Here is a 22,614-nt window from a genome sequence, read left to right on the forward strand (position 1 = left end):
CTGATCAGTGTCAAGGGAGGGTACCTTACTGATGGCTACGTTTATCAGTTCTTTGGTTACTGCCCTGGACCAATCATAACTAGGTCCTGGCTGTACCAATAATAGGCTTCACCCTCTGATCACACCACAAGAGCATCCATTTGTCTTTGTGCTTCCATACCCTGCATGGTAGGAACTACTGCTATGCCAAATATCTGCACAAGGTCTTTTCCCAGTAAGTTTACTGGATATTTTTGCAGAAACTACAATTTTACTTTTCTGAGTCATACCTGAAACAGGGTCAGTTATTGCTATATTATGGGAAAGTGGTTCCCTGTATAGCTGTCCATTTGCTGCTTTTACTAATATATAATCAGGTGATTTAGAATGTTTTGGTAACTTGAGGGGTGTATCAAAGTCCGTGACGCTCCTGAGTCACACAGGAATTTGACCTTTCTTCCCTCCACCAGAAGTGTTACTTCTGGTTTTGTATTTGCTAGGTAGAGCTCCAGGCTCAACAATGCTAAATCTAAAATTTTATTTTCATTTTATTCTCTACATCTGTTTGTACTTCCTCTATTCCTCTACTACATTCACATTTTCTTTTTGTTTATTAACCTTTCCTGATGATTTTTGGTTATTATCACTATCATATAGTCAGTCCACATCTCCTTTATCTTCTGTCATTGCTTTCTTATTTTGTTTATAGTCCCTAGCTAGATGCCCTTTTTACCTGACTGTAATACAAATACTTCAGCTCCGTCTTCAGCAGTGAAGACTTGTGCCTTTTTTCTTTTTACTATTAAGGTGTCTTTCAGTGCGTCTAGCATACTCAAGTAAGGCTTGCAGCCTGCTTGTTCAGTGATTTATCATATGCCTTGTAATAAAACTACTAACAGAGGCAATGCAACCTTTTAAAAATGTATTTTTTTAATTGTTGTTTTAAGCATTTTAATAATCTAGCATAATATCCATCTACTGTCTCATTTCCCTGTTGTATGCATTAATTAATGCAAGTCCAGTCTGCTCTAAGTTTTCATTTTTCAGAGATTCTGTCTGTTAGACCTTTCACTCTGTTGTCTAAAAATGTTTCAGAATTTTTTAAGCTTCTGTTTTTTTTTTCCTTTTACAATTTGCTTCCTCAATCCACCTATGTGCTTGAGGTATGCCTAGTTAGTGCTGTTTTTCTTTTGCCTGACGCCCTGCATCAGATTAAAGCTTGTTTAAGGAGTTTAACTAGTGAAAGTTTATCTAGTTTACTATCAAATTTATAGTTGTTAATACATTTTGCAAAATATCTCACATTATCTGCTTACTGCAATTGCATATGCTTCACATTATCCGTTAGGGGCGGATCTCGTGATCTCTTAGTGCACTGATTTCCCATGTCTTAAAAAGACTGTTACGTAACCCTTCTCTTGTACCACGTGGTATCTTATTTCCCCATATCCACAGTAGTGTCTAGAATGACTGTTTACTTTGCTTTGTTATTCCCTGATCTATGACTCAAGATACAATACTTGACTCTCTCTCCCTGCTATCACAAACCTTAGCAATAGCACAGTGTAACCTGGTCCCTGATCTAAAACAAAGACAAAGAGGGAAATTCTTCTTACCTGAGCCTCCTGCTTTTACTGTTTTTCCTTGGGGCCCAGTCTTCCGCTTTTCAGCCACAGATCAGAAAGTGGACAGCCTCTTTACACACAACAATTCAGTCGGAGGTCTTTTCACTTTAAGAAGAACCATTTTTTTCGGCAGCTTCTCCTGCGCAGATTTATCAGCACTCATGCACTCTGTGACCTGCAGCTTACCAAGGGAATTCCGGCACGATTAGGACCAAAATGTTAAATAAATTTGTTAGAGTCAGACTGTAAAAATCATCTAGTATTCAAAAACAATGTCAATCAATAACAAACAATAATGCAGGAGAACTCAAGTATCTTATACTCTAATGTACATTAGGAGGCAAAAAACCATACACAAACTTGTACAGAATTTTGACTAATTTATTGGTGTTACGCTTCATATTTTATACACTTCACTATCAGTTTTTGCCCACCTCACTGACGTGGTCAGTGACAGGGTCTTTACATCATAGTAACTTATGAAAAAGTGCTGAGATGGTGTTTTTCAAAAAATCTTTTTCCCATGAGAATGTTACAGCCTTGCAAGCACCTGGTCAGTCACAATGTCCTTCTGAGGATGTAGCCAATTCAAGGCTCTTAGATTAGTTCGAATACAATGGGTGCAGTTCTTCTTAAAATGCTTTTCTTTGTTCCTTCACTTGCTTACCAGCTGGACTCTATCTCTGATAGTGCGCACAAGGCTATTCTTCTGGTGATAGCAGGAAAGGATACACATGCAGACAGATTTATTATTTTCTAACTTTGCAAAATAATCTTTACTTGAAAGACATGAGCCAGGCTGCGCTTGAACGCTGCCAAGGCCAAATTTCTGATTACACTGCAGCTTATGCTTCAAGCAATAATATGCGAGTTTATTCCTACTATTATTCTAGTAAAACAGAATTAAATGCATTACATTTCATACTATATAGATTTGAGCACATTTATTCCTGTCTAAAGCACACATTTCTTTATATATCTGACCACACAACTTATATATGTCTGAATGTTTAAATGCACATTTTCCTAAGCAGCATACATTGTAAATATATATTTTTCTAGGCAGCATGTATGTAAATATATTTTCTAGGCAGCACATATGTGAATATATGTATTTTTCTAACAATTGTCTAATTCAGGCAGAAAGCCAGGACATACTATTGAATCATCTGGCATTTGTAAAGAAATTACTAACTTCTCTGAGGTACACTATAAACGAAAATAAATCACATCTAGCACCCTGCCAACAAATTGTATTCCTGGCAGCAAGCTTGAATACAACTTCCCAGATGGCCTACCTCATGCCAGAGAAACAAGTTTATTTGACAGCCTACTTCAAACTACTGGCCACAAAGACCCAGCTATCTGCAAGGAAAATACTGCAAGCCCTGGGGTTCAGGGCCTATTGTATTCTACTAATTCCATATGCAAGACTGCATATGAGGAAACTACAATGGTATCTAAAAAGCCTATGGTGTCAACATTCTCAGGATCTAGAATCAATGATTCCTATCATACCTTGTCTAAAGATAAAGTTCCTTTGGTGGGCAGAGGCCTGCCACCAAAACAAGGGGCTGTCATTTGCCGCCCAAACCCTAACAGGCGCATCAGACTATGCATGGGGGGGGGTTACTTGGCAGGGCAGTGCATTCAGGGCAAATGGTACCCGAGTCAAATGCACCTGCATATCAATCAAAAAGAAATGTTAGCTGTACAGAATGCTCTGACAGCCTTCAAGGACCACATTCTTCCAGGACAGTTTTTGGTAAAGACGGACAACACCACGGTTATGTGGTACATAAACAAGCGGGAAGGGGGGAACCCATTCATACCCTCTCTGCAGACTAGCCATGGCTCTGTGGAACACAGCCTTGAAGTACCAAGTGCAACTACAAGCTCAATTCCTGCCAGGCAAGCTAAATACACTGGCAGACAACCTAAGCAGAAATCTCATGGACCCACATGAGTGGAAACTGGAACCAAAGATATTCAACATGTTGAGAAACAAATGGGGTAGCCCAGAGATAGACCTGTTTGCCTCCCCTCAGAATTACCACTTGGACAAATTCTGCACAAGGACTCCCCACAGACAAGCTTGGAAAGTGGATGCCCTGTCCTTCACCTGGAAAAACCTATCAGTTTATGCCTTTCCCCCTCTGCCTCTCCTCTCCAAAGTGCTACTAAAGATCAAACAGGACAAACCAAGGACAATACTGATTGCACCAGACTGGCCACGCCAACACTAATACCCCCTCTTGCGCAGTGTGTCACTGCTGGAACCATGGCACCTGCCTCAGACCCCTGCCCTGCTGTCCCAGCAGAAGGGCCAGATTCTGCACCCTCAGCTTCAAACCCTAAACCTGGCAGCCTGGCTAATTACCTGATATTTCTGTTACCATCCCTCAGTAAGCAAGTGATGGATGTCATTCTGGAGGCAAGGAGGCCTAGTACTAAAAAATCCTGTGCTGAAAAATGGAAAAGGTTCTGTCTGTTTCTGTAGCCAAACTCAGGGGATGGGCACGGCAGCACCCAATTTACCTCAGATTCTTCAATACTTAACTGAGATGCTTCATAAGGGCCTTTCCTTTTCTTCCATCAAAATTCATGCCTCGGCCATTTCAGCACATTATAATACCGAGCCACCCGTCTTCTCTCATCCACTGCTGAAGCAATTCCTCAGGGGGGCCAAAAACCTAAGACCACCCAAGAGAGCCCCTACTCCAGCCTGAGACCTTAACTTTGTATTGGAAAAGCTAACTCTGCCTCCCTTTGAGCCAGCTGCAAATGCAGAGTTGAAATTCCTTTCTTGGAAAACAGCCTTCCTTCTAGCCATCACTTCAGCAAGAAGGGTGTCTGAATTACAGGTTCTCATGACAGTGGAACCTTTCATCATCTTTCATGTGGACAGGATGTCCCTCAGGATCAAGCCTTCCTTTATGCCCAGGATGATATCCAGTGTGGCCCTTAATCAGTCCATTCATTTGCCAACTTTCTTTTCTAATCCACTGAACAAAGGGGAACGAATACTGCACTCCCTGGTCGTGCACAGACAACACATTTTACTTGGACAGGACTAAGCCTTTCAGGAAATCTGAACAGCTGCTGGTTGCATTTGCTGCAGGGGCAGAGGGGAAGGCCATTTCAAAGCAAACCATTTCTAAGTGGATAAGCCATTGCATTCATTTCTGCTATAAGCACAATGGAAAACCTACTCTACAGGGGATAAGACCTCATTCCACCAGGGTTGCATCTACCTCTACAGAATTTCTCAGTGGTGTCCGTACCAGGGACATCCTAGAAGCTACTACCTGGAGTTCTGTACATACCTTCACCAAGCATTACCACTTACCATTTTTTTCGAAATCCAGAGCTGGCTTTGCCACTGCAGTCTTGTCGGGCCTTATAGCTGGTCCTAATGCTATCTAATTTCCTCCTCCCATCCTTAGCTTTGGAAATCTACCCAAATGTGATGACTGCAACAGTGAAACACGAAGAACATAGTACAGTTGTGTAAACTTACCATAAATGTAGATGTTAGAGTGTATTCACTGTTGCAGTCCTGGTTACCCTCCCTCCACCCCCTGACTTCTATTGACTATACCTCTATTCTTGTTTACTATGCTTAAAGCTTTCTGGTGTATTTACTTTTTGTTGGTGGTGTAACCTTGTATATAATTGCTTCCCATTATGGGGCACCTGACATCTGGGGCAAGAAAACTGATGTAATGGCGTCGGCTGCATGCTTTATACCCCTGACTAGCTGATGTCATGGAAGATGAGACAGCAACCGAAGCAGGACCCAAGACTTTGATAATCAGACCGACTGAGGGCTACCTGTGAGCAGATAACCCAAATGTGAGGACTGCAACAATGAATACACTCTAACATCTACATTTATGGTAAGTGTACACAACTGTATTTTTTCCACCCTTTGATCTGTTGTATGGACATAGGGTGAGGGGACCTCTAGATCTAAATCAAGATGAGTGGGAGGGTGTGTGTGAATTTCACAAGGAGTCTGTTGTGGCATATGTCCTAAACCTCAGGACAAGGCTCAGGGAATGCATGGACCTGGCCCAGGAGAACCTGGCAGAAGCCCAACAGCAGAAAATGTATGGTATGGCAGGAATGCTCGAGCTAGAGAGTATGCTGTATGGCAACAGGTAATGGTTCTCATTCCTGTCAGACACAATAAGCTGCAGGTAGCCTTGGAAGGACCCTACAAGGTGTTAAGGAAGGTCAGTGATCTTAACTAGATGGTAGAATTGCTAGTCAGGAGGCAGGGGCACAAATTGTACCATGTTAACATGCTGAAACCGTACCATGATAGGGAGGCCCTTGTGCTGAGTATTTGCAGTGGAATGCAGGAGGTGTCTGAGGGAGATCTGGTAACTAATCTCTTCAGTGAGACTCTGACTTGACACCTCAGTGGACGGGGTAGCAATGTCCCAGCAGCTATCTCCTACCCAGGTTCAAGGAAATCCGAGCAGTGTTACAGGAGTTTGGGAACATGTTCACTGGTAAACCAGGGTGCGCCCACCTGGTGCAGCACCAGGTGGATACAGGACCCAAAAGGCCTATTGGGCAGGCCCCTTATAGGGTGCCTGAGAGAGTCAAACAGACTCTGAGGGAGGAGATACATGAGATGTTGGAACTAGGGGTAATTCAAGAGTCCAACCATCCCTGGGCCTTCCCAGTGGTGCTGGTGCCAATGAAGGATGGCGGCACCAGGTTCTGTGTGAACTACAGGAAATTAAATAGTCACACAGACTCAGATGCTTACCCCATGCCTAGGACAGATGAGACCCTAGAGCAGCTGGGTGGGGCTAAGTATCTTACAACCATTGGTCTTACCAAGGGTTACTGGCAGGTGCCCTTGTCTCTCAGTGCTAGAGAGAGAGAGGTCAGCCTTTGTGACTCCTTTTGGCTTGTATGAGTTCACAAAGATGCCCTTTGGGATGAGAAATGCTCCAGCAACTTTTCAGATGCTGGTAGATCATATCCTAGCAGGAGCAGAAGGGTTTGCCTTTGCTTACCTAGATGATATTACCATCTACAGCCATTCCTGGCGAGAGCACCTTCAACATGGCTGGGAGGTGCTGGGTAGACTACAGAGGGCATGGTTGAGCATTAAGCTGAGCAAATGTCAGGTGGGTTTGGCAGAGGTCTCCTACCTGGAACATAGAGTGGCGAGTGGTAAGATCAGGCCAGAACCTGCCAAAGTGGAAGCCATTCAGGCCTGGCCTGCACCTGTTACCAAAAAGCAGGTGAGGGCATTCTTAGGGAAAGCAGGGTACTACAGAAAGTTCATCCCCAGTTATAGTACCATAGCTGCTCTCCTCACAGACCTGACAAGGAAAAACAGGCCAGACAAGGTAATGTGGACCACAGCATGTGAGCAGGCATTCCAGAAGCTTAAAGAAGCATTGGGGGGACCCCCTGTGTTAGCCAGTCCAGATTACAGCAAATAATTTGTTTTGTAGGTTGATGCTTCAAACTATGGGGTGGTGGCTGTAGTTAGCCAGATTTCTTCAGAGGGAGAAGAGCACCCAGTGGTTTATCTCAGTTGTAGGCTCCATCCCAGGGAGGAATGCTATGCAACTGTAGAAAAAGAATGTTTAGCCATATTGTGGGCACTGCAGAAACTTCAGCCTTATCTGTATGGAAGAAAATTCACTGTAGTTACAGATCAGAATCCCCTAACATGGTTACACCAAGCCAGCCAGCAAAATGCCAGGTTGCAAAGATGGAGCCTAGGGTTGCAAGCATATGATATGTCAGTGCAGCACTACAGTGGGGTTAGCAGTGCCAATGCAGATGGGCTCTCAAGACAGGGAATGGGGTAAGGTATACTCAGACCTAACCCTCTCAAGCAACATTTCTCAAGGGACACTTGAAACATTAGCTTAAGTTCTTGGGGAGGGGAAGAAAAATTAATATGTGATGTCCGTGCACTGACCCAGTAATCAAGGAGCCTCAATCTTCACCACTGGCACCAGTGAGGGGTGTCCACATTGGAAGGGAATAACAAATACACACACACACAGTAAAGTACAATTTCCCTTAAGGGCACACAAGATCACAGTCAGTCTGGGGCTGGTTTCTCCCTTTCTCTCCAGATCCCCAATCAGACTCCCCACTAGCACAGCTATAGAATGGAGTCCTTAACCAGGGTTCCAAGCTAAGTCCTCCCAGCACTCCCGCTGTCTAATCAGTGCTTTGTGTCCCTACCCAAGTAGCTGACACACACACACACACACACACACACACACACACACACACACACACACACACACACACACACACACACAAACTTTGAGATATGATATATACAACCAAATAGACACTCCTGGGGAAGCCTGACAGAGGTTCACTAGCTGTGCCCCTTTTGTCCAGACAATAAGGTAGTAATCTACTGCCACCAGAACCCCTACCCCTGGTAGAATCAGCTACCAATAAGGCCTTTCCAATAGGGGTCCAATCTTACTGTGCAATTTTATTATCCAGTTAGTAAGTGTGACCAGAACCTTTAAGGCTTATAGGAGTGGCTTTGTACAGTATCACTATATACATTCAATGTACTCTAGAGCTTAAATTATCTCTACACAAAACAGCCACAGTTGAAAGATTTAAAATATTTAATAATATATAATAAAAGCACAAGACAAATCTCCTCAATTCAACACAGTGCTAGTCAATCACAGGAAAATGCTTAAAATAATACTGTAGAATAGTCTGACATAAATATAGAAAACAGCTACACTAAACTTACTATTTTCTATCTCTTTCTGCGAGAGACAGTAAAGTGTAAGATCTTACTTACATACAGAGCAAAGTCAGAGTACTGGTGAGTGGATGTCCATCAGACAAAATCCAAAACGCTCTCTCTTTCTCTCTCAGATCTCTTAAATTGGTAATACATCACTGCTGACTCATTTTAGATTACATCATTCTTCTCTGCTTCCCAGGCTAACAGCAACTCAAGAGTTTTAACATTTCTTTGATCTTGCACCTGGCCAGGAAATCACAGCAATAAAAGACATTATACATGTAAAATCTAGCAATTAACTCTGATCTCAAAACAATAGAAGGAATTCCTTAGTCCAAACATTCCGTCTCTGAGCTTTGAGATCAATCATAAAATGTTTTACTTTATCAGCTTTCTTCCAGCAGAGTGCACTGTGGTTACATTTTTGAAGTTCAACATTTAACACAGTTTTCTTTACATTTGTGAAACAGACTGTGGATTTTATTAGTATTTACAATGGCATAGAATTATCTACAAAATGCTGTCTAGCTGGGCTTGCAGCCTTTCAGTTTTTCACAGATGCATACATTGCCACAGTTTGTGATTGCACTATTAACACCTTCCCATTACAAAAATCTGCTTCTGAGGTTATAGTTTGCTTCACTGTCACAATGTCTATAAAATGTTTATTTTCCCTTTTGTATAAATATACAGATCTGAAGTATATGTGTCTATAAGCTAGTCTGCATCTGTAGCAGTATGGCATCTATCTAACTGTGTTCTAACCTACATTGTAAGACGTGAACCTAGACTATGCAGGGCTTGTTGTTGTGGTATGCACTGAGTGATTGAAGATCTACTATGTTCACTGGCACATTTACTACAAAAATAAACTCTGGATATGAGGAGAACACCCCATTTACCAGGCGATGTCCAGTTAAATGCCTGCTAAAACATAATGCATTATTTCACTTAATGTTATTTAACACGAATCTAGATAACCTCACTGCCATCACTACAAGGAATAGAAAAAAGACTATCCTTTGGATACAAAAGAAGGGATTCTGAACACATGTTGTAACAAGGTAACTTTAGTCACCACCATTTTTCCCAGTATGCATTGGGAGCAGACCGTTTTAAATACGGCACCACATAAACTGGTGAATTTGCTGCACTTTTAGTGAAGACTGAGTAGCATGAGTTTTAATGAATTCAGAAAAGTGGGAGAACTGGGCAATAAAATGTGTAATAAAAGTATCTATTGTTGCCACAGACTATTACAGTACTGATTAGTGTGTTTGGAAGGACTGGGATCCAAATGGTGTAATAAAAGTATTACTTATTGCCACAGGCTATTATAGTGCTGATTAGTATGTTTGGAAGGACTGGGATCTAAATGGTGTAATAAAAGTATTATTTGTTGCCACAGACTTTTATAGTACTGATTAGTATATTTGGAAGGACAGGGATGTAAATGGTGTAATAAATGTATTACTTGTTGCCACAGACTATTATAGTACTGATTAGTATGTTTGGAAGGACTGTGATCTAAATGGTGTAATAAAAGTATTACTTGTTGCCACAGACTTTTATAGTACTGATTAGTATGTTTGGGAGAACTGGGATCTAAATGGTGTAATAAAAGTATTACTTGTTGCCACAGGCTATTATAGTGCTGATTAGTATGTTTGGGAGGACTGGGATCTAAATGGTGTAATAAAAGTATTACTTGTTGCCACAGACTATTATAGTACTGATTAGTATGTTTGGGAGGACTGGGATCTAAATGGTGCAATAAAAGTATTACTTGTTGCCACAGACTATTATAGTACTGATTAGTATGTTTGGGAGAACTGGGATCTAAATGGTGTAATAAAAGTATTACTTGTTGCCACAGGCTATTATAGTGCTGATTAGTATGTTTGGGAGGACTGGGATCTAAATGGTGTAATAAAAGTATTACTTGTTGCCACAGACTATTATAGTACTGATTAGTATGTTTGGGAGGACTGGGATCTAAATGGTGCAATAAAAGTATTACTTGTTGCCACAGACTATTATAGTACTGATTAGTATGTTTGGGAGAACTGGGATCTAAATGGTGTAATAAAAGTATTACTTGTTGCCACAGACTATTATAGTACTTTAGTATGTTTGGGAGGACTGGGACCTAAATGGTATAATAAAGGTATTACTTGTTGCCACCGACTCTTGTAGTACCGATTAGTATGTTACAGCCATAGTCAAGAAAAAAATGTTAAGATGCTGATGGCAGTACATGCCATCTGAAACTGTCTGATTGTAATGTTTCCCTTCAACTTAATGATCTACCTTAAAACACACTAGTAATGTTTTGGGTCAGTACAGAGCAGAGTTGTTCAGCTGCTGTTTGCATATTATATGCAATGTATATGTCCATTTCAAATCAGTTAATTGTGTAAAAGAAGGCATTATTTGGGAAGTTAATTATAGCAAAATGTAAACGTATTGGAGCAGTCCTGTCAGAAGTTGAAAAAGTAAGTAAGCAGTTTGAGTACATAAGAGTGGGAGATGCAGGACTGCATAGGGAACAGGCATCAACAGTAAGACATAAAGTTTTCTCAGTGCAGATAATTAGTGAGACACAGCTTAGTGTCTGGATATAGTTCACCAGCTCCTTTTCTGCAAGACATAAAAACCGTGGATGGAAAATATCTAGACAGTTAAAATGGCGCAGGTTGCAGAACAAGACAGGCAAGTAGTATGACAACTAAATATGTTTGTACTTGAGGAGGGGGTGGGCAGCAGAGAAGCAGTCAAGAGCCACTGACTGTACAAAAGTAGACATATGGATGTGGTCAAAAGACCCCGATTCTCTCATTAATGTAGCTCGCTAGCTTTTTGTTAGTTCCTTAATTCCATTTGAACTGATCTGAATCCTTCTTTCCTGGAGGTGTTGATTTGTACACCAACATTCTCTAGAAATCAATTTACAGGTCAGAGGCAGCATTAGGAATGTTTTACAAAAACTGAATTATGTAAGCCCACTTACAGATAGTGATAAGGATAAAGGAATCTGTGGGACCAACAGAGGGCAAGAGGAAGGTGCTGCATTGCTGCCTGCATGCATTGTATACTCTAGCAGTTCTTAAGATGCATTCTTGCTTGCAGAGCTTGACTTATACTTTTTGCTTTGAGAATCTTGACTCTTCAAGTTGTGCATAAGCTGCGGTGGGGCAGAATATGGCTTATAACAATTAACAGCATTCACTTTTGAAGAAGCCCACCATGGTAAAATGGGGGGCATTTTTTTTGTGGGGTAACAATATATAAATAGCTCCAAGCTGGTCTGGTAGCCTGACTCATTAAACCTTTTGTGGTGAAAGCAGTGTAAATCTTTTAGCCTGAAAACAGTAAATGGAAATAAAATAGATTTGTGAGAAACAAAAGTGACATGCATCTTTGTTTTAGTGTTGGGCAACCTGGCTACAACCTATGTTGACTCGATTCGCAGTGGCGCTATTCCTTGCTTAGAGAATGCAGTTCTTGCACTGGCACAAATTGAGAACTCAGCTGCAGTGAATCAGGCTGTTACGTACTACAAAGAGGCCATGGAAAAATCTGTGGCATTCCCCACTGAGTCTGTGAAAGAACTCTCTGAAATGCATGCACAAATTGAAAAGGAGGCAATTGAGGTTTTCATGAAGCGTTCCTTCAAGGATGAAGAAGGTGAATTTCAGGCTTTACTGACGGTATGTATTTTACTCAACTGTATAGCGACTAGGTCTGTTGTTTGCTGCTCCTATTTTAGAGTGTTTGAGAGTGTCTTTAGCACCTATTTTGATGGTATTTTGCTTATATCTGATAAGCGACTTGGCTGTTACTGCAGAAGAAGAAACTCAAAGTGTCTGCATGTGTCTGCACGAGTATGTGTGAAATACTGTTCTTTCAAGCTGTATGCTTTTAATACTGCTTCTCCTGACTGCATGTGAATTTCTCCATAAAACTGTTGTATAGCTGAGCTTTCCTAGTTAACAATAGCTACTCTAACATCCCATCTCTTTCCTTTATCTCACAGGTAGCCTCCGCCCTAACTTTATGTGAAGTTCCCAAGACCCATACTGCTCTCCTCAGGGAATGCTCTGACCAGGAGTTAACTTCTACTCACACACAGGGTAAATTCAAAACATTGTTGACGCCTTAAAAGTATATATTGACATTCTTGACTCAGGAACCTGGTGGTATCGCTAAGATAATTACAGTCCTAAATATATTTACCTGAAAACTGCTTCTTCACAGCAGAACTACAAATAACTGTTGTAGTAACTCCTAGCAGTGGATGCTCAGCCAGCTGGCCTCGCTTAACTGGCTCCGCTCCTCCCTCCCTGCCCCTTATCCCACCCGCCCCCAGTACCCCTAAAGTTATAGGTATAGCCTGCCCCTCCCTCTCTTCCCTGCCAATCCAAAACTCACACTCCTACTCCCCCCACTTCAAGGCCCACCCCATTACCAATTCTAACACCAAATCTCCTCCCCTCCCTATACCCTCTCCTCATCCCTATCATGGCCAGACTCAATTATTCTATCACCCCTCTCACATCTATATTACTCATCACTATCTATTTCTTAACAAAGTATGAAAATCAATCTCTGTTAGGAATCCCCTTCCACAACGGCCACACCAACTCCCAATCCTATCTCAATGGCATCTCTATTGCATCTTCACCCTACCAAGACAAAACAATATCCCCCAAAGTAGTCCATCTCACACTTCACTACCCTAAAACGCCAACTAACAAAACTAACCTCAAACTACTACTTAAACTGCAAAGATTTTTACTGTACCTGAAAAATCGTATAATCATTGCTGGTGATATCCATCCTAACCCAGGTCCCACCACAATATCTGACTCTAACCCCACTAACTTAACCCGAAAATCTACAGACTCCCTTCTAATACTACATCTGAACCTAAGAAGCATTAACAATAAAATTCACACCCTACATGCCATGATAGCTACTCACTCTCCTGACATTATGTGTCTAACTGAGACATGGCTAAAGCCCACCACTAAGGATCAAGAGATCCTTCCACCCGGGTATAATATCTACAGAGCTGATCGTGCTAAGAAAAAAGGGGGAGGAATAGCTGTAATGTTTAGAAATACCCTGAATATCCTTAAGAATCCATTACAACCCCCTACAATCTCCAAAGTAGAACTAATTGCCCTAAAAATATGCCTAAATGCTCAAAAATGCCTCAACCTCATTGTTACCTATATCCCACCTGGGAAGAACACAGACAACCTTGAGCAAACCCTGTGTTGGTTAGCCACCAACTACCCTCAAGAAACCATATTACTTGGAGACGCATATTGATTGGTCTCTCTGTTCTACCCATACAACCCCACAACCCATCAACCTACATGGTTTTTCCCAACATATCCTATCCCCTACCAGAATTGGCAATACTCTCCAAAAAGAAAGTACCATAGACTGGATCCTTACCAATAGAGACTCAAACAATTATACTACAGGCACCCTTCCCAATGACCTCAGTGACCACCTTATAACTTATATTCTTAAACATAAATGCCCTACTTCCATCCCCCCCCTATATAGACTAATCAGAAACAAAAAGAATTTTATCCCACAACAATTTCTTGCTGACCTAAAATCCTGCAACTGGACCATATTAAGAACCCTACCCCTCCAAGAGAGTGTGTCCCACTTTAACGACACATTCCTTAAGATACTTGACTCACATGCCCCACACAGACAAATTAGATCCAAAGCACGATAGCACCTTGGCTTTCTAGAGAAACTAAAACCAAAATTAAACTCCGTGAACCTAGCCTGGGAGAGATGGAGAGCCACAAAAACCCCCAAGAACGTACTAAATTTTTACAACTAAGAAACACTACCAAAACAGCCATTATCCAAGACAAAACAATACTTCTGATCTCCAGCATAAACACCAGAACAACCCAAAGAAATTCTGGGCAGGTTTTAACAACCTCCTGCACCCTGGTAAAACTACTACCCCAACCCCGAGAAACTCATTGAGAAAGAACAGGAAGTAGTAGCCAATACCTTTAACTCCTTCTTCACCGAGACAATCCAAACTCTAGCCAGTCAATTTACCTCCTCGCCCCCATCTGCCTCACAACCCCATGATGATGCCCCTACCCGCTCACTTTAAAGCCAGTCTCCTCATCCTACATAATTATCCTCTTAAAAGCTCAAACCAACGACACTAGCAGCTGATCACCTCCCAGCAGAATTCTTACAAATTAGCCTGATGTCATTGCTTACCCCATATCAATCCTTATCAACAGAACCATTTCTGAAGCTAGTATCCCCTCTATTTGGAAGATTTCTTATATTATTCCGCTTCACAAAGGAGGTTCCTCCACGGAAATCTCAAACTATAGACCAATAGCTATACTGTCCCCAATAGCAAAAATTATGGAAAGATGCATTCACAAACAACTTCTTAACTACCTCACCTGTAATCATCTCTTGTCAAACTCCCAACACGGCTTTCGTCCCCACCATAGTACTACCACTGCCCTTCTTTCCTTTGTCGACTCCATTAATAACAATCGCAATAGCAAACTAATATCCTCTGCCCTCTTTCTTGACCTATCAAAAGCATTCGACATGGTCAATCATCAGCTCCTTCTGTCAACCCTTGCGACCCTACATCTGGACACCCCAGCACTAACCTGGTTCAATGCTTACCTCTCTGATAGGCAACAAGCTGTCCTGTGGCAAAACAGACTATCAGGCCTGCTCCCTAACACCATTGGTGTTCCTCAGGGCTCAATTTTGGGTCCACTTCTGTTTTCTATCTTCATTAATGACCTTCACTCAGTCATCCCTCAATCCACCTGCATCCAATATGCCGATGACTCCACCTTGATCTGCTCTGATGTCTCCCTCCTGAATCTCCAGTCCACCACTCAACTCTGTTTCTCTCAAGTAGAAAAATGGTTTACTGACCGGCAACTCCTACTCAACCCAACAAAAACTAAACTACTATTATTTTTCCCAACGTCTTCTCAACCCTAGGAAAAGAACTCCCAAGTAATAATAATACAACCTTCCATGTTAAATCCAATAATGGGACTATCATAACCCCTGTCACCAGTACCAAATTACTAGGTGTAACTATTGATCATAAGCTCAAATTTGACATTCACATTACCCAAACCGTTAAATCTGTTAACAAAAAACTTGGATCCATGTACCGAATAAAAACTTTTAACTCCTAATGCCAAACTAACCATTGCCCGCACACATCTCCTCTCTACCCTCCTCTATGCCTCCCCAGTCTTTTCTTTCCTCAATAAACATGAACTTAATATGCTCTCCTGGCCTATAACCACATTGCTAGATTCATAACAGGTTCCCCATATCGCACCCACCATTGTCTTAATCTGAGAAAACTTGGTTGGTTGGAACTACCCAACCTTCTCAAACTTAATCAACTCACGGAAGCCTGTAAAATAATTAATCAACCAGATAGAACTCCTCACTGTGTAGTATACTGACCCCATACACAAACCTAACTAGTCTGCGATCATCCAACAGCACCCAGATCCTAACTATTAAAGCTAATAACTCGGGCGGTGATGCCCTCTTTGCCAACTCCATTGGCAAGCCATGGAACTCCCTGCCAAACTACCTGAGAACTATAACCTCGCACAATAAGTTCAAAATCGACCTGAAAGAATATCTCAAGACACAATGGCTATGCCCATGTCTTGAACCTGACTAACTTCTCATATCAAATCCATCTAGGCCCCTTCCCACTGGACCATGTCCCCTTCCATATCTTTAAAATTCACACAACCCCAATGGAAACGGGTGACTCTTGAACTAGTCTACACACTATTATATATAAAACCTCACAGCTATGTATTACCTGCTGATTTGTATCTTACCTGATGAGCTATTTCTCTCATATTACAGCTACGATAAATTTATTTCCCTTATTGTATATGTGACAGGTCCCCTTATCAATAACTTGTATTTTTTTCAAACCATGTATCTTGTATAACTTGTACTCTCAACTTGTGTCTAACCATTTTGTCTGGAGCTTTTCTCCTCGGGCCTCTACTGAAAAAGGATATGTATCCAGCTAGACTAGCCCGGTTAACAAATGTAAAATAAATAAAAATAAATAAATAAATTTTATTTCATTCATATAATTATTCTAGCAGACCTAAATGAAAAAGTTGCATTTATAAGTTTAACTACAGAAATCCTCAAAAGACCTTCAGTTAACAAACATGGGCAAAGCATAATGCCTGTTTAGGATTCTAAAAATAACATTGTGTTATTGGATTACTGTCAAACTTTGCTACTGCTCTACAGCTGTAATTAACACCTGCTTAAACCGCCAACTTAGTGGCCACATGACACTGCAGAGCCCCGATATCTGGAGATGTGCAATAATATTGTAAAATATAGTTAATACACATAACTAAAAAGTTGATGCGATTTGTTATATACTTGTGAAAACATTCCCTCAACTAGACAGAAATTCCTAGAACTACGCAATAGAGTCAAAAATGTAGTAAAACAGGACAAATTCCAATACTTACCAGTCTGCCCTAGACTCCTCCCAACACAGCCCCAAACAATTCTGGTCCTCCATAAACTCCATCCTCCACCCAGGTAAAGTCAGTAGCCCTCCTCCTAACATCCCTCACTCCTCAGAAAATATTGCTACCTCATTCAACACACACTTCACACAAACTATACTATCATTAGTTAAACAACACAACCCCCCTCCCCTCCATCCCACACCGTCAACTAGTAATCTCCCCGCTGCCTTCACTTTTTCTCCTGTACCTACCTCCAACATAAAAAAACTCTTAACTAAACTTAAGCCCACCAAATTAGCAGTAGACAACCTCCCAAGTGAATACCTACAAATCGCAGCTGATGCTCTGGCCTACCCAGTATCCATCTTGATTAACTGATCTCTGTCAGAAAGTTACGTTCCCACACTGTGGAAAGTATCACATATAATTCCCCTCCACAAAGGCGGATCCTCCACAGAACTAACCAATTACCGCCCCATAGCTATTCTCTCTCCACTCTCCAAAATACTAGAGAGATGCATACACTCTCAGGTCTCAGACTACCTCCTTACTAACAACCTCCTTTCCAGTACTGAGCATGGTTTCCGACCAAACCATAGCACCACCACTGCCTTACTCTCCTTTACTAACACTATCCTTCAGCATAAAAACAATGGCTATCTCTCCTCTGCTACTATCCTAGACCTATCTAAAGCATTTGACATGGTCCCACACAAACAACTTATCTCTGTCCTCAATAACCTATCCTTCTCACAATCAGTCACCAACTGGTTTCAGAGTTACCTGTCTGACTGCCAACAATCCATTGTATGGCAGAATGACATATCTCCCCAACTACCTGTCTCCATAGGGGTTCCCCAAGGATCCAACCTTGGACCCCTACTCGTCTCTGTTTTCACCAATAATCTAGCCTCTGCCACCAAACATGAAACACTCATACAATACGCAGATGACTCAACCATCATCTGCTCAGCCCAGTCCCTACCCAAACTGCAAAAAGTCACACAGAAAGCCTTTTCCTCTGTTGAAACTTGGTTATCCGATGCCCAATTAATACTCAACCCAAACAAAACTAAACTATTCATCTTCCAATCCACCAAACATACTCAAAATAACTCTCACTTTAACATCACAGCAAAAGACAACACCACTATGTAACCAACTGAACACACCAAATTGCTAGGAGTGGAAAGAGACAATAAACTAAAATTTGATATTCACATATCCATGACCATCGAAAAAGTCCACAAAAAACTAGGAGCATTATACAGAAATAAGCAACTTCTCACCAAAGCAGCAAGGATTTCAATAGCAAATTCCCACCTTATCTCCACTCTACTCTATGCCTCTCCAGTATATACAAACTAATGCAATGCGATTTAAACAAGCTAGAGACTTGCTACAACAAAATCGCCAAATTTGCCACAGGGGCATCCTACCGTAGTCACCACTGTCTCTCACTTGCTGAACTGGGCTGGCTTGAACTCCCTCACCTCCTTCAATGGTATCAACTCTCACTCGCCCACAAACTAGTAAACCATCCACTAAATGTCCCATCCCTCCAGAATCTACTCCAACCCTATCGCACCACCAGACCGCTAAGATCCAGCAACAAAAATCACTTGCAGATCACTAAAACCAATAACTCTGCCTCACCAACCTTTCTAGGCACTTCATTACTATGGAGGGGAGAGCCACATGGGAGTAGTCATTGAAGTCTTTTGGTGGAGACGTCTTAGGCAGAGGTATTATGGTGGTGTTCTTGAAGCACCTGGGAACAATGACCTGTTTCAACAAGGTATTGAATATGTCTGTAAGTACATTTGCCAGTTGCTCAGCATTTCTCGGATTTATCTTCATCAGGGTAATATGAACAACATCTGGATTTAGGCTGAGCACTTCTTCATTCTGGCTTGTTGGAGCTTTCATTGGTTTTGTGCTATTATCTTCTTCAAACCTGCTGAAATATATGTTGAGCTTGTTCAGGAATTCACTGTTGTCCTGACACTGAGAAGAAGTGGGCTCGTTATGGTCTGAATTCCGTGTCACAGTTGCCATGCATCCTTTCTGTCAGAGAAGTGATTTTTGAGTTTCTGACCATATGCCCTTTTCGCCTCTCTTACACCCTTTTTTAGGTTTGCCCTGGCATGCCTGAGCTCATCATTGTTTTCATCCTTGAAGGCAGTGTTCCTTACTTTCAGGAGCTCATATACTCTTATTTGTGAGCCAGGGATTCTGGGTGGCCCCATGTGATGATGCACTTGTTGACTGTTACATCACCTAAACATTTGGATATGTAACCCAACACAGACTGTGTACTCCTTCAGGTTGGTTTGCTGATTTGCACTGGCTTCCTCTCTGAACATATTTCAATCTGTATATGCAAAGCAGTCCTGGAGTTCTGATACTGCTCCCTCTGTCTATACCCTTGTTTGCTTTTTGGATGGCTTTCCTCTGGTTAGTAATGGTCTGCACACTGGAACTAACATGATGGAGATATGTTCTGAGTTGCCCAGGTGTGGATGAGGCAATGCCTTGAATGCCAGTTTAACATTGGTGCAGACTTTATCCAGTGTGTTCTCACCCCTGGTTGCAAAATTCACAGGTTGGTAATACCGATGAAGGACTGACTTCAAACTGGCCTGTTAAAGTCTCTTGAAATTATGTGCAAAGTTTCTGAATTCTGATTTTGCAAATCACTGATCTCCTTGTATAGAGCAGCCAGTGCCTCATTTGTATTAGCACTGGGAGGGATGTATACCACTGTGATGCTTATACCATTAAATTCCCTTAGCAAGTAGAAGGGTCTGCACTTTAGTGACAAACTCTATGTTTTCAGAGCAGTGGGTGGAAATTATTTGACAGTTAGTACACCTTCTGTTGTTTACATAGATACACACCCCTCCCCCACGTGATTTCCCACTGAGAGACTGTATCCTGTCTGCTCTGAATGAGACCCCTTCCAGATATACTGCACTGTCATTTATATTAGACTTTAGCCAAGTTTCAGTGAAAATAAGAGCACAACAGTCTCTCACCTTATTTTTAGTAGCTAGCTCCAGTCTTAAGTAGTCCATTTGCTTATCTAATGAACGAACATTTGCTGGTAGCATGGATGGAAGTGCAGGCCTGTATGGGTCTGCCTTCAGCCTGGCAGTGATTCCAGCTCAAGGACCGCTCTTCCTTGCTCTTTCACATCTCTTATGTTTCCTTCTTCCTCTGTGAATGATGGGTGCCATTACTGGTTGTGCAAGGCACGTTGAACCATGACTTAGCAGAATTTCCATTTTTTGTAGCTCAGGGAGTGTTGCACTGTGTGTGTGTGTGTGTGTGTGTGTGTGTGTGTGTGTGTGTGTGTGTGTGTGTGTGTGTGTGTGTATATATGTATGTATATATATATATATATATATATATATATATATATATATATATATATATATATATATACACACACACACACACACACACACACACGAACACACACATGCACGCACATATTTGATTATGATTACGAGAGAGAAAGTTTTCATGATCTTTTTCTAGTGGGGCAACTACTTTTTCAAGTCGATTTACTTTATTCTTGTCTTTCATTTGGTTGGAACTTTGTGATTTCTTAAGTCTCTCTGGTTTGTATTGGTGGTTCAGCTCTGTGTGGCAAAACTGTTATACTGCTACAAAAATTGTGGCATTATTTCCCGTTTTGTAGGACATTTGTTCTTGTGTGGAAATATGTCTACACAGTTTCTACCTAGTCCTTTATATTGCAGATTTTATTGATCTTTATGCTGTTATTCAAACATATAAATGTCTTTGTGAATAAAATAAAATGAGGAAACAGTACTAGTGTGTCTGTGTTATAATATACACACATACACACACACACACACACACACACACACACACACACACACACACACACACACACACACACACACACACTCACTCCACTGTTTAGCAGTGTCCTGCAAATGAAGGAAAGAATTAGTGTGTGTGTCTGGGGAAGAGAATTCCAAGTGAGAAATGCAAGATAATAGGTATATTTATTTAATTTTAGTATTAAACCCTCTCCAAAAAGACATTTTCACCTTGTGTTATACAGTGGCACAGGCAACCACCAGTGTCTCCACATTTTAGAAACTCATTATGTTGTTGTTTGTCTTTTCGGCTTTTCCCGGTTAGGGGTCGCCACAGCGGAACTCTGGTCTGCTAATGATTGGCAGTAGATTGTTATGGTGCCAAGTTGCCAGCCCGGCGCCCAACCTTCAGTGAAGGCATGCCCATTCACATATGTCTTTCGGAGGCCACTGAACTGCGGGGAGGACATGCAGACTCCACACAGAAGGCACTCCAGCCGGGAATCGAACAAGAGAACCTCTTGCTGTGAGGCAACAACGCTACCGCTGTACCACCACTGCTTACATTTTAGAAACTCATTATATGATTGGGAATCTCTCATGTCATCTGACCAAGAATTTATAGAATGTTTTCATTTTATCAGACATAACAGGCATCATCTAATTGGGCAGGTGCCAGTGATTTTCATTTGAACAGGTGGGGGCCTGACAGTTGGTAATGGGTGCCCTCAGTGTTGTTATTTCTTAAGGAATATAGGACTTGGCTTTACAAATGCAGAGGATGAACATTTTTATTGCAGTAATGTGTTGTTATAAATTAGATTTATGAACTGCAAGGGGGTTGATTTTTTCCTAGTATTTAGCTATAGCAAAGGCCAACCCACTTGCGTTCTGCTCCTCCTTTCCCCTTTCCACTTTACAAAAAAAAAAAAAACTTCTAAGCTTGTTTCCTGCCTTTCCTGTAAGCTTCTGAGCTCCTAAGCCTTTCTGTGTTGGAAGGAAGCCTTCTAGCTTAATTTTGTTTCTTAGAACAAGCCAGTTTTTTAGTTTTAGCACTTGTCTGTTTCTTTGTGCTCAGCACTTGTTCAGAACTCATTGTAAGCACTAAAGCTACAAATTACTACAGCACTCAACTTTCCTCACTTGTCTAGAGGAAAACAGGTTTTAATACTTAATAAATAAGCACCTATCCAGGCATGTCTAAGGGTCAGCTCCCAGTGTTTTCTCCTGTCTACCTGATGAATCTGGGCATCTTGGGGCAATGCAGCAATTGCCTCATGTACACAGACAACCCTCTCCTCCTACCACCCAACACTACAACCTGTGAGAGATGCACTTATATAGCCAAACTGTAAGCAAAGCTCTCTTCACCCAAGACTGGACTAGACAGTCAAGAGGAGAACATAAACACTTGCATCATACCGCACTCATCACATAGTCCTTCAAAACCTACACCACCAAAGCACACACATAGAAACACAAAACACACACCTACATTCACGGAGGCTCTCCATAAAAATCTACCCAAGCAACAGGAACCTCCAAAGCAGAAGCGCAAGCAACCTCCACTCCCCAACACAAACCAAATGACACATAGCCCACAAACTCAGTGTGCCACTCAACCACAGCCCATAAGGCATAACAATGTACCCAACACTCTAGTCATAGGTGACTCTATAGTTAGGCACACTGATGTTCCACTCACCAGGCTAAACAAGGAGAAAGTTACTGTCATCTGCCTGTCAGGTCCCAGGATCCGCCACATAATTCATGCACTCAGGTCACTCTACAACAAGTACAAATATGACTCTGTC

General features: G+C 41.6%; 1 protein-coding gene across 1 annotated transcript in view; it reads left to right on the forward strand.

Moving 5' to 3' along the window:
• The first annotated feature begins 11,770 nt into the window (after positions 1-11,770).
• Positions 11,771-22,614, forward strand: part of LOC122809308 (guanylate-binding protein 1-like) — a 51,309-nt gene continuing 40,465 nt past the window's right edge. The window contains exon 1 of the mRNA XM_044080700.1: positions 11,771-12,083. Coding sequence (XP_043936635.1) covers positions 11,943-12,083 — 141 coding nt within the window. The 5' untranslated portion in view covers positions 11,771-11,942. The remainder of the gene's footprint in view (positions 12,084-22,614) is intronic.

Source organism: Protopterus annectens, chromosome 8.part0 (genome assembly GCF_019279795.1).
Source record: "Protopterus annectens isolate FY-2018-M chromosome 8.part0, PAN1.0, whole genome shotgun sequence".
Taxonomy (NCBI): Eukaryota; Metazoa; Chordata; order Ceratodontiformes; family Protopteridae; genus Protopterus; species Protopterus annectens.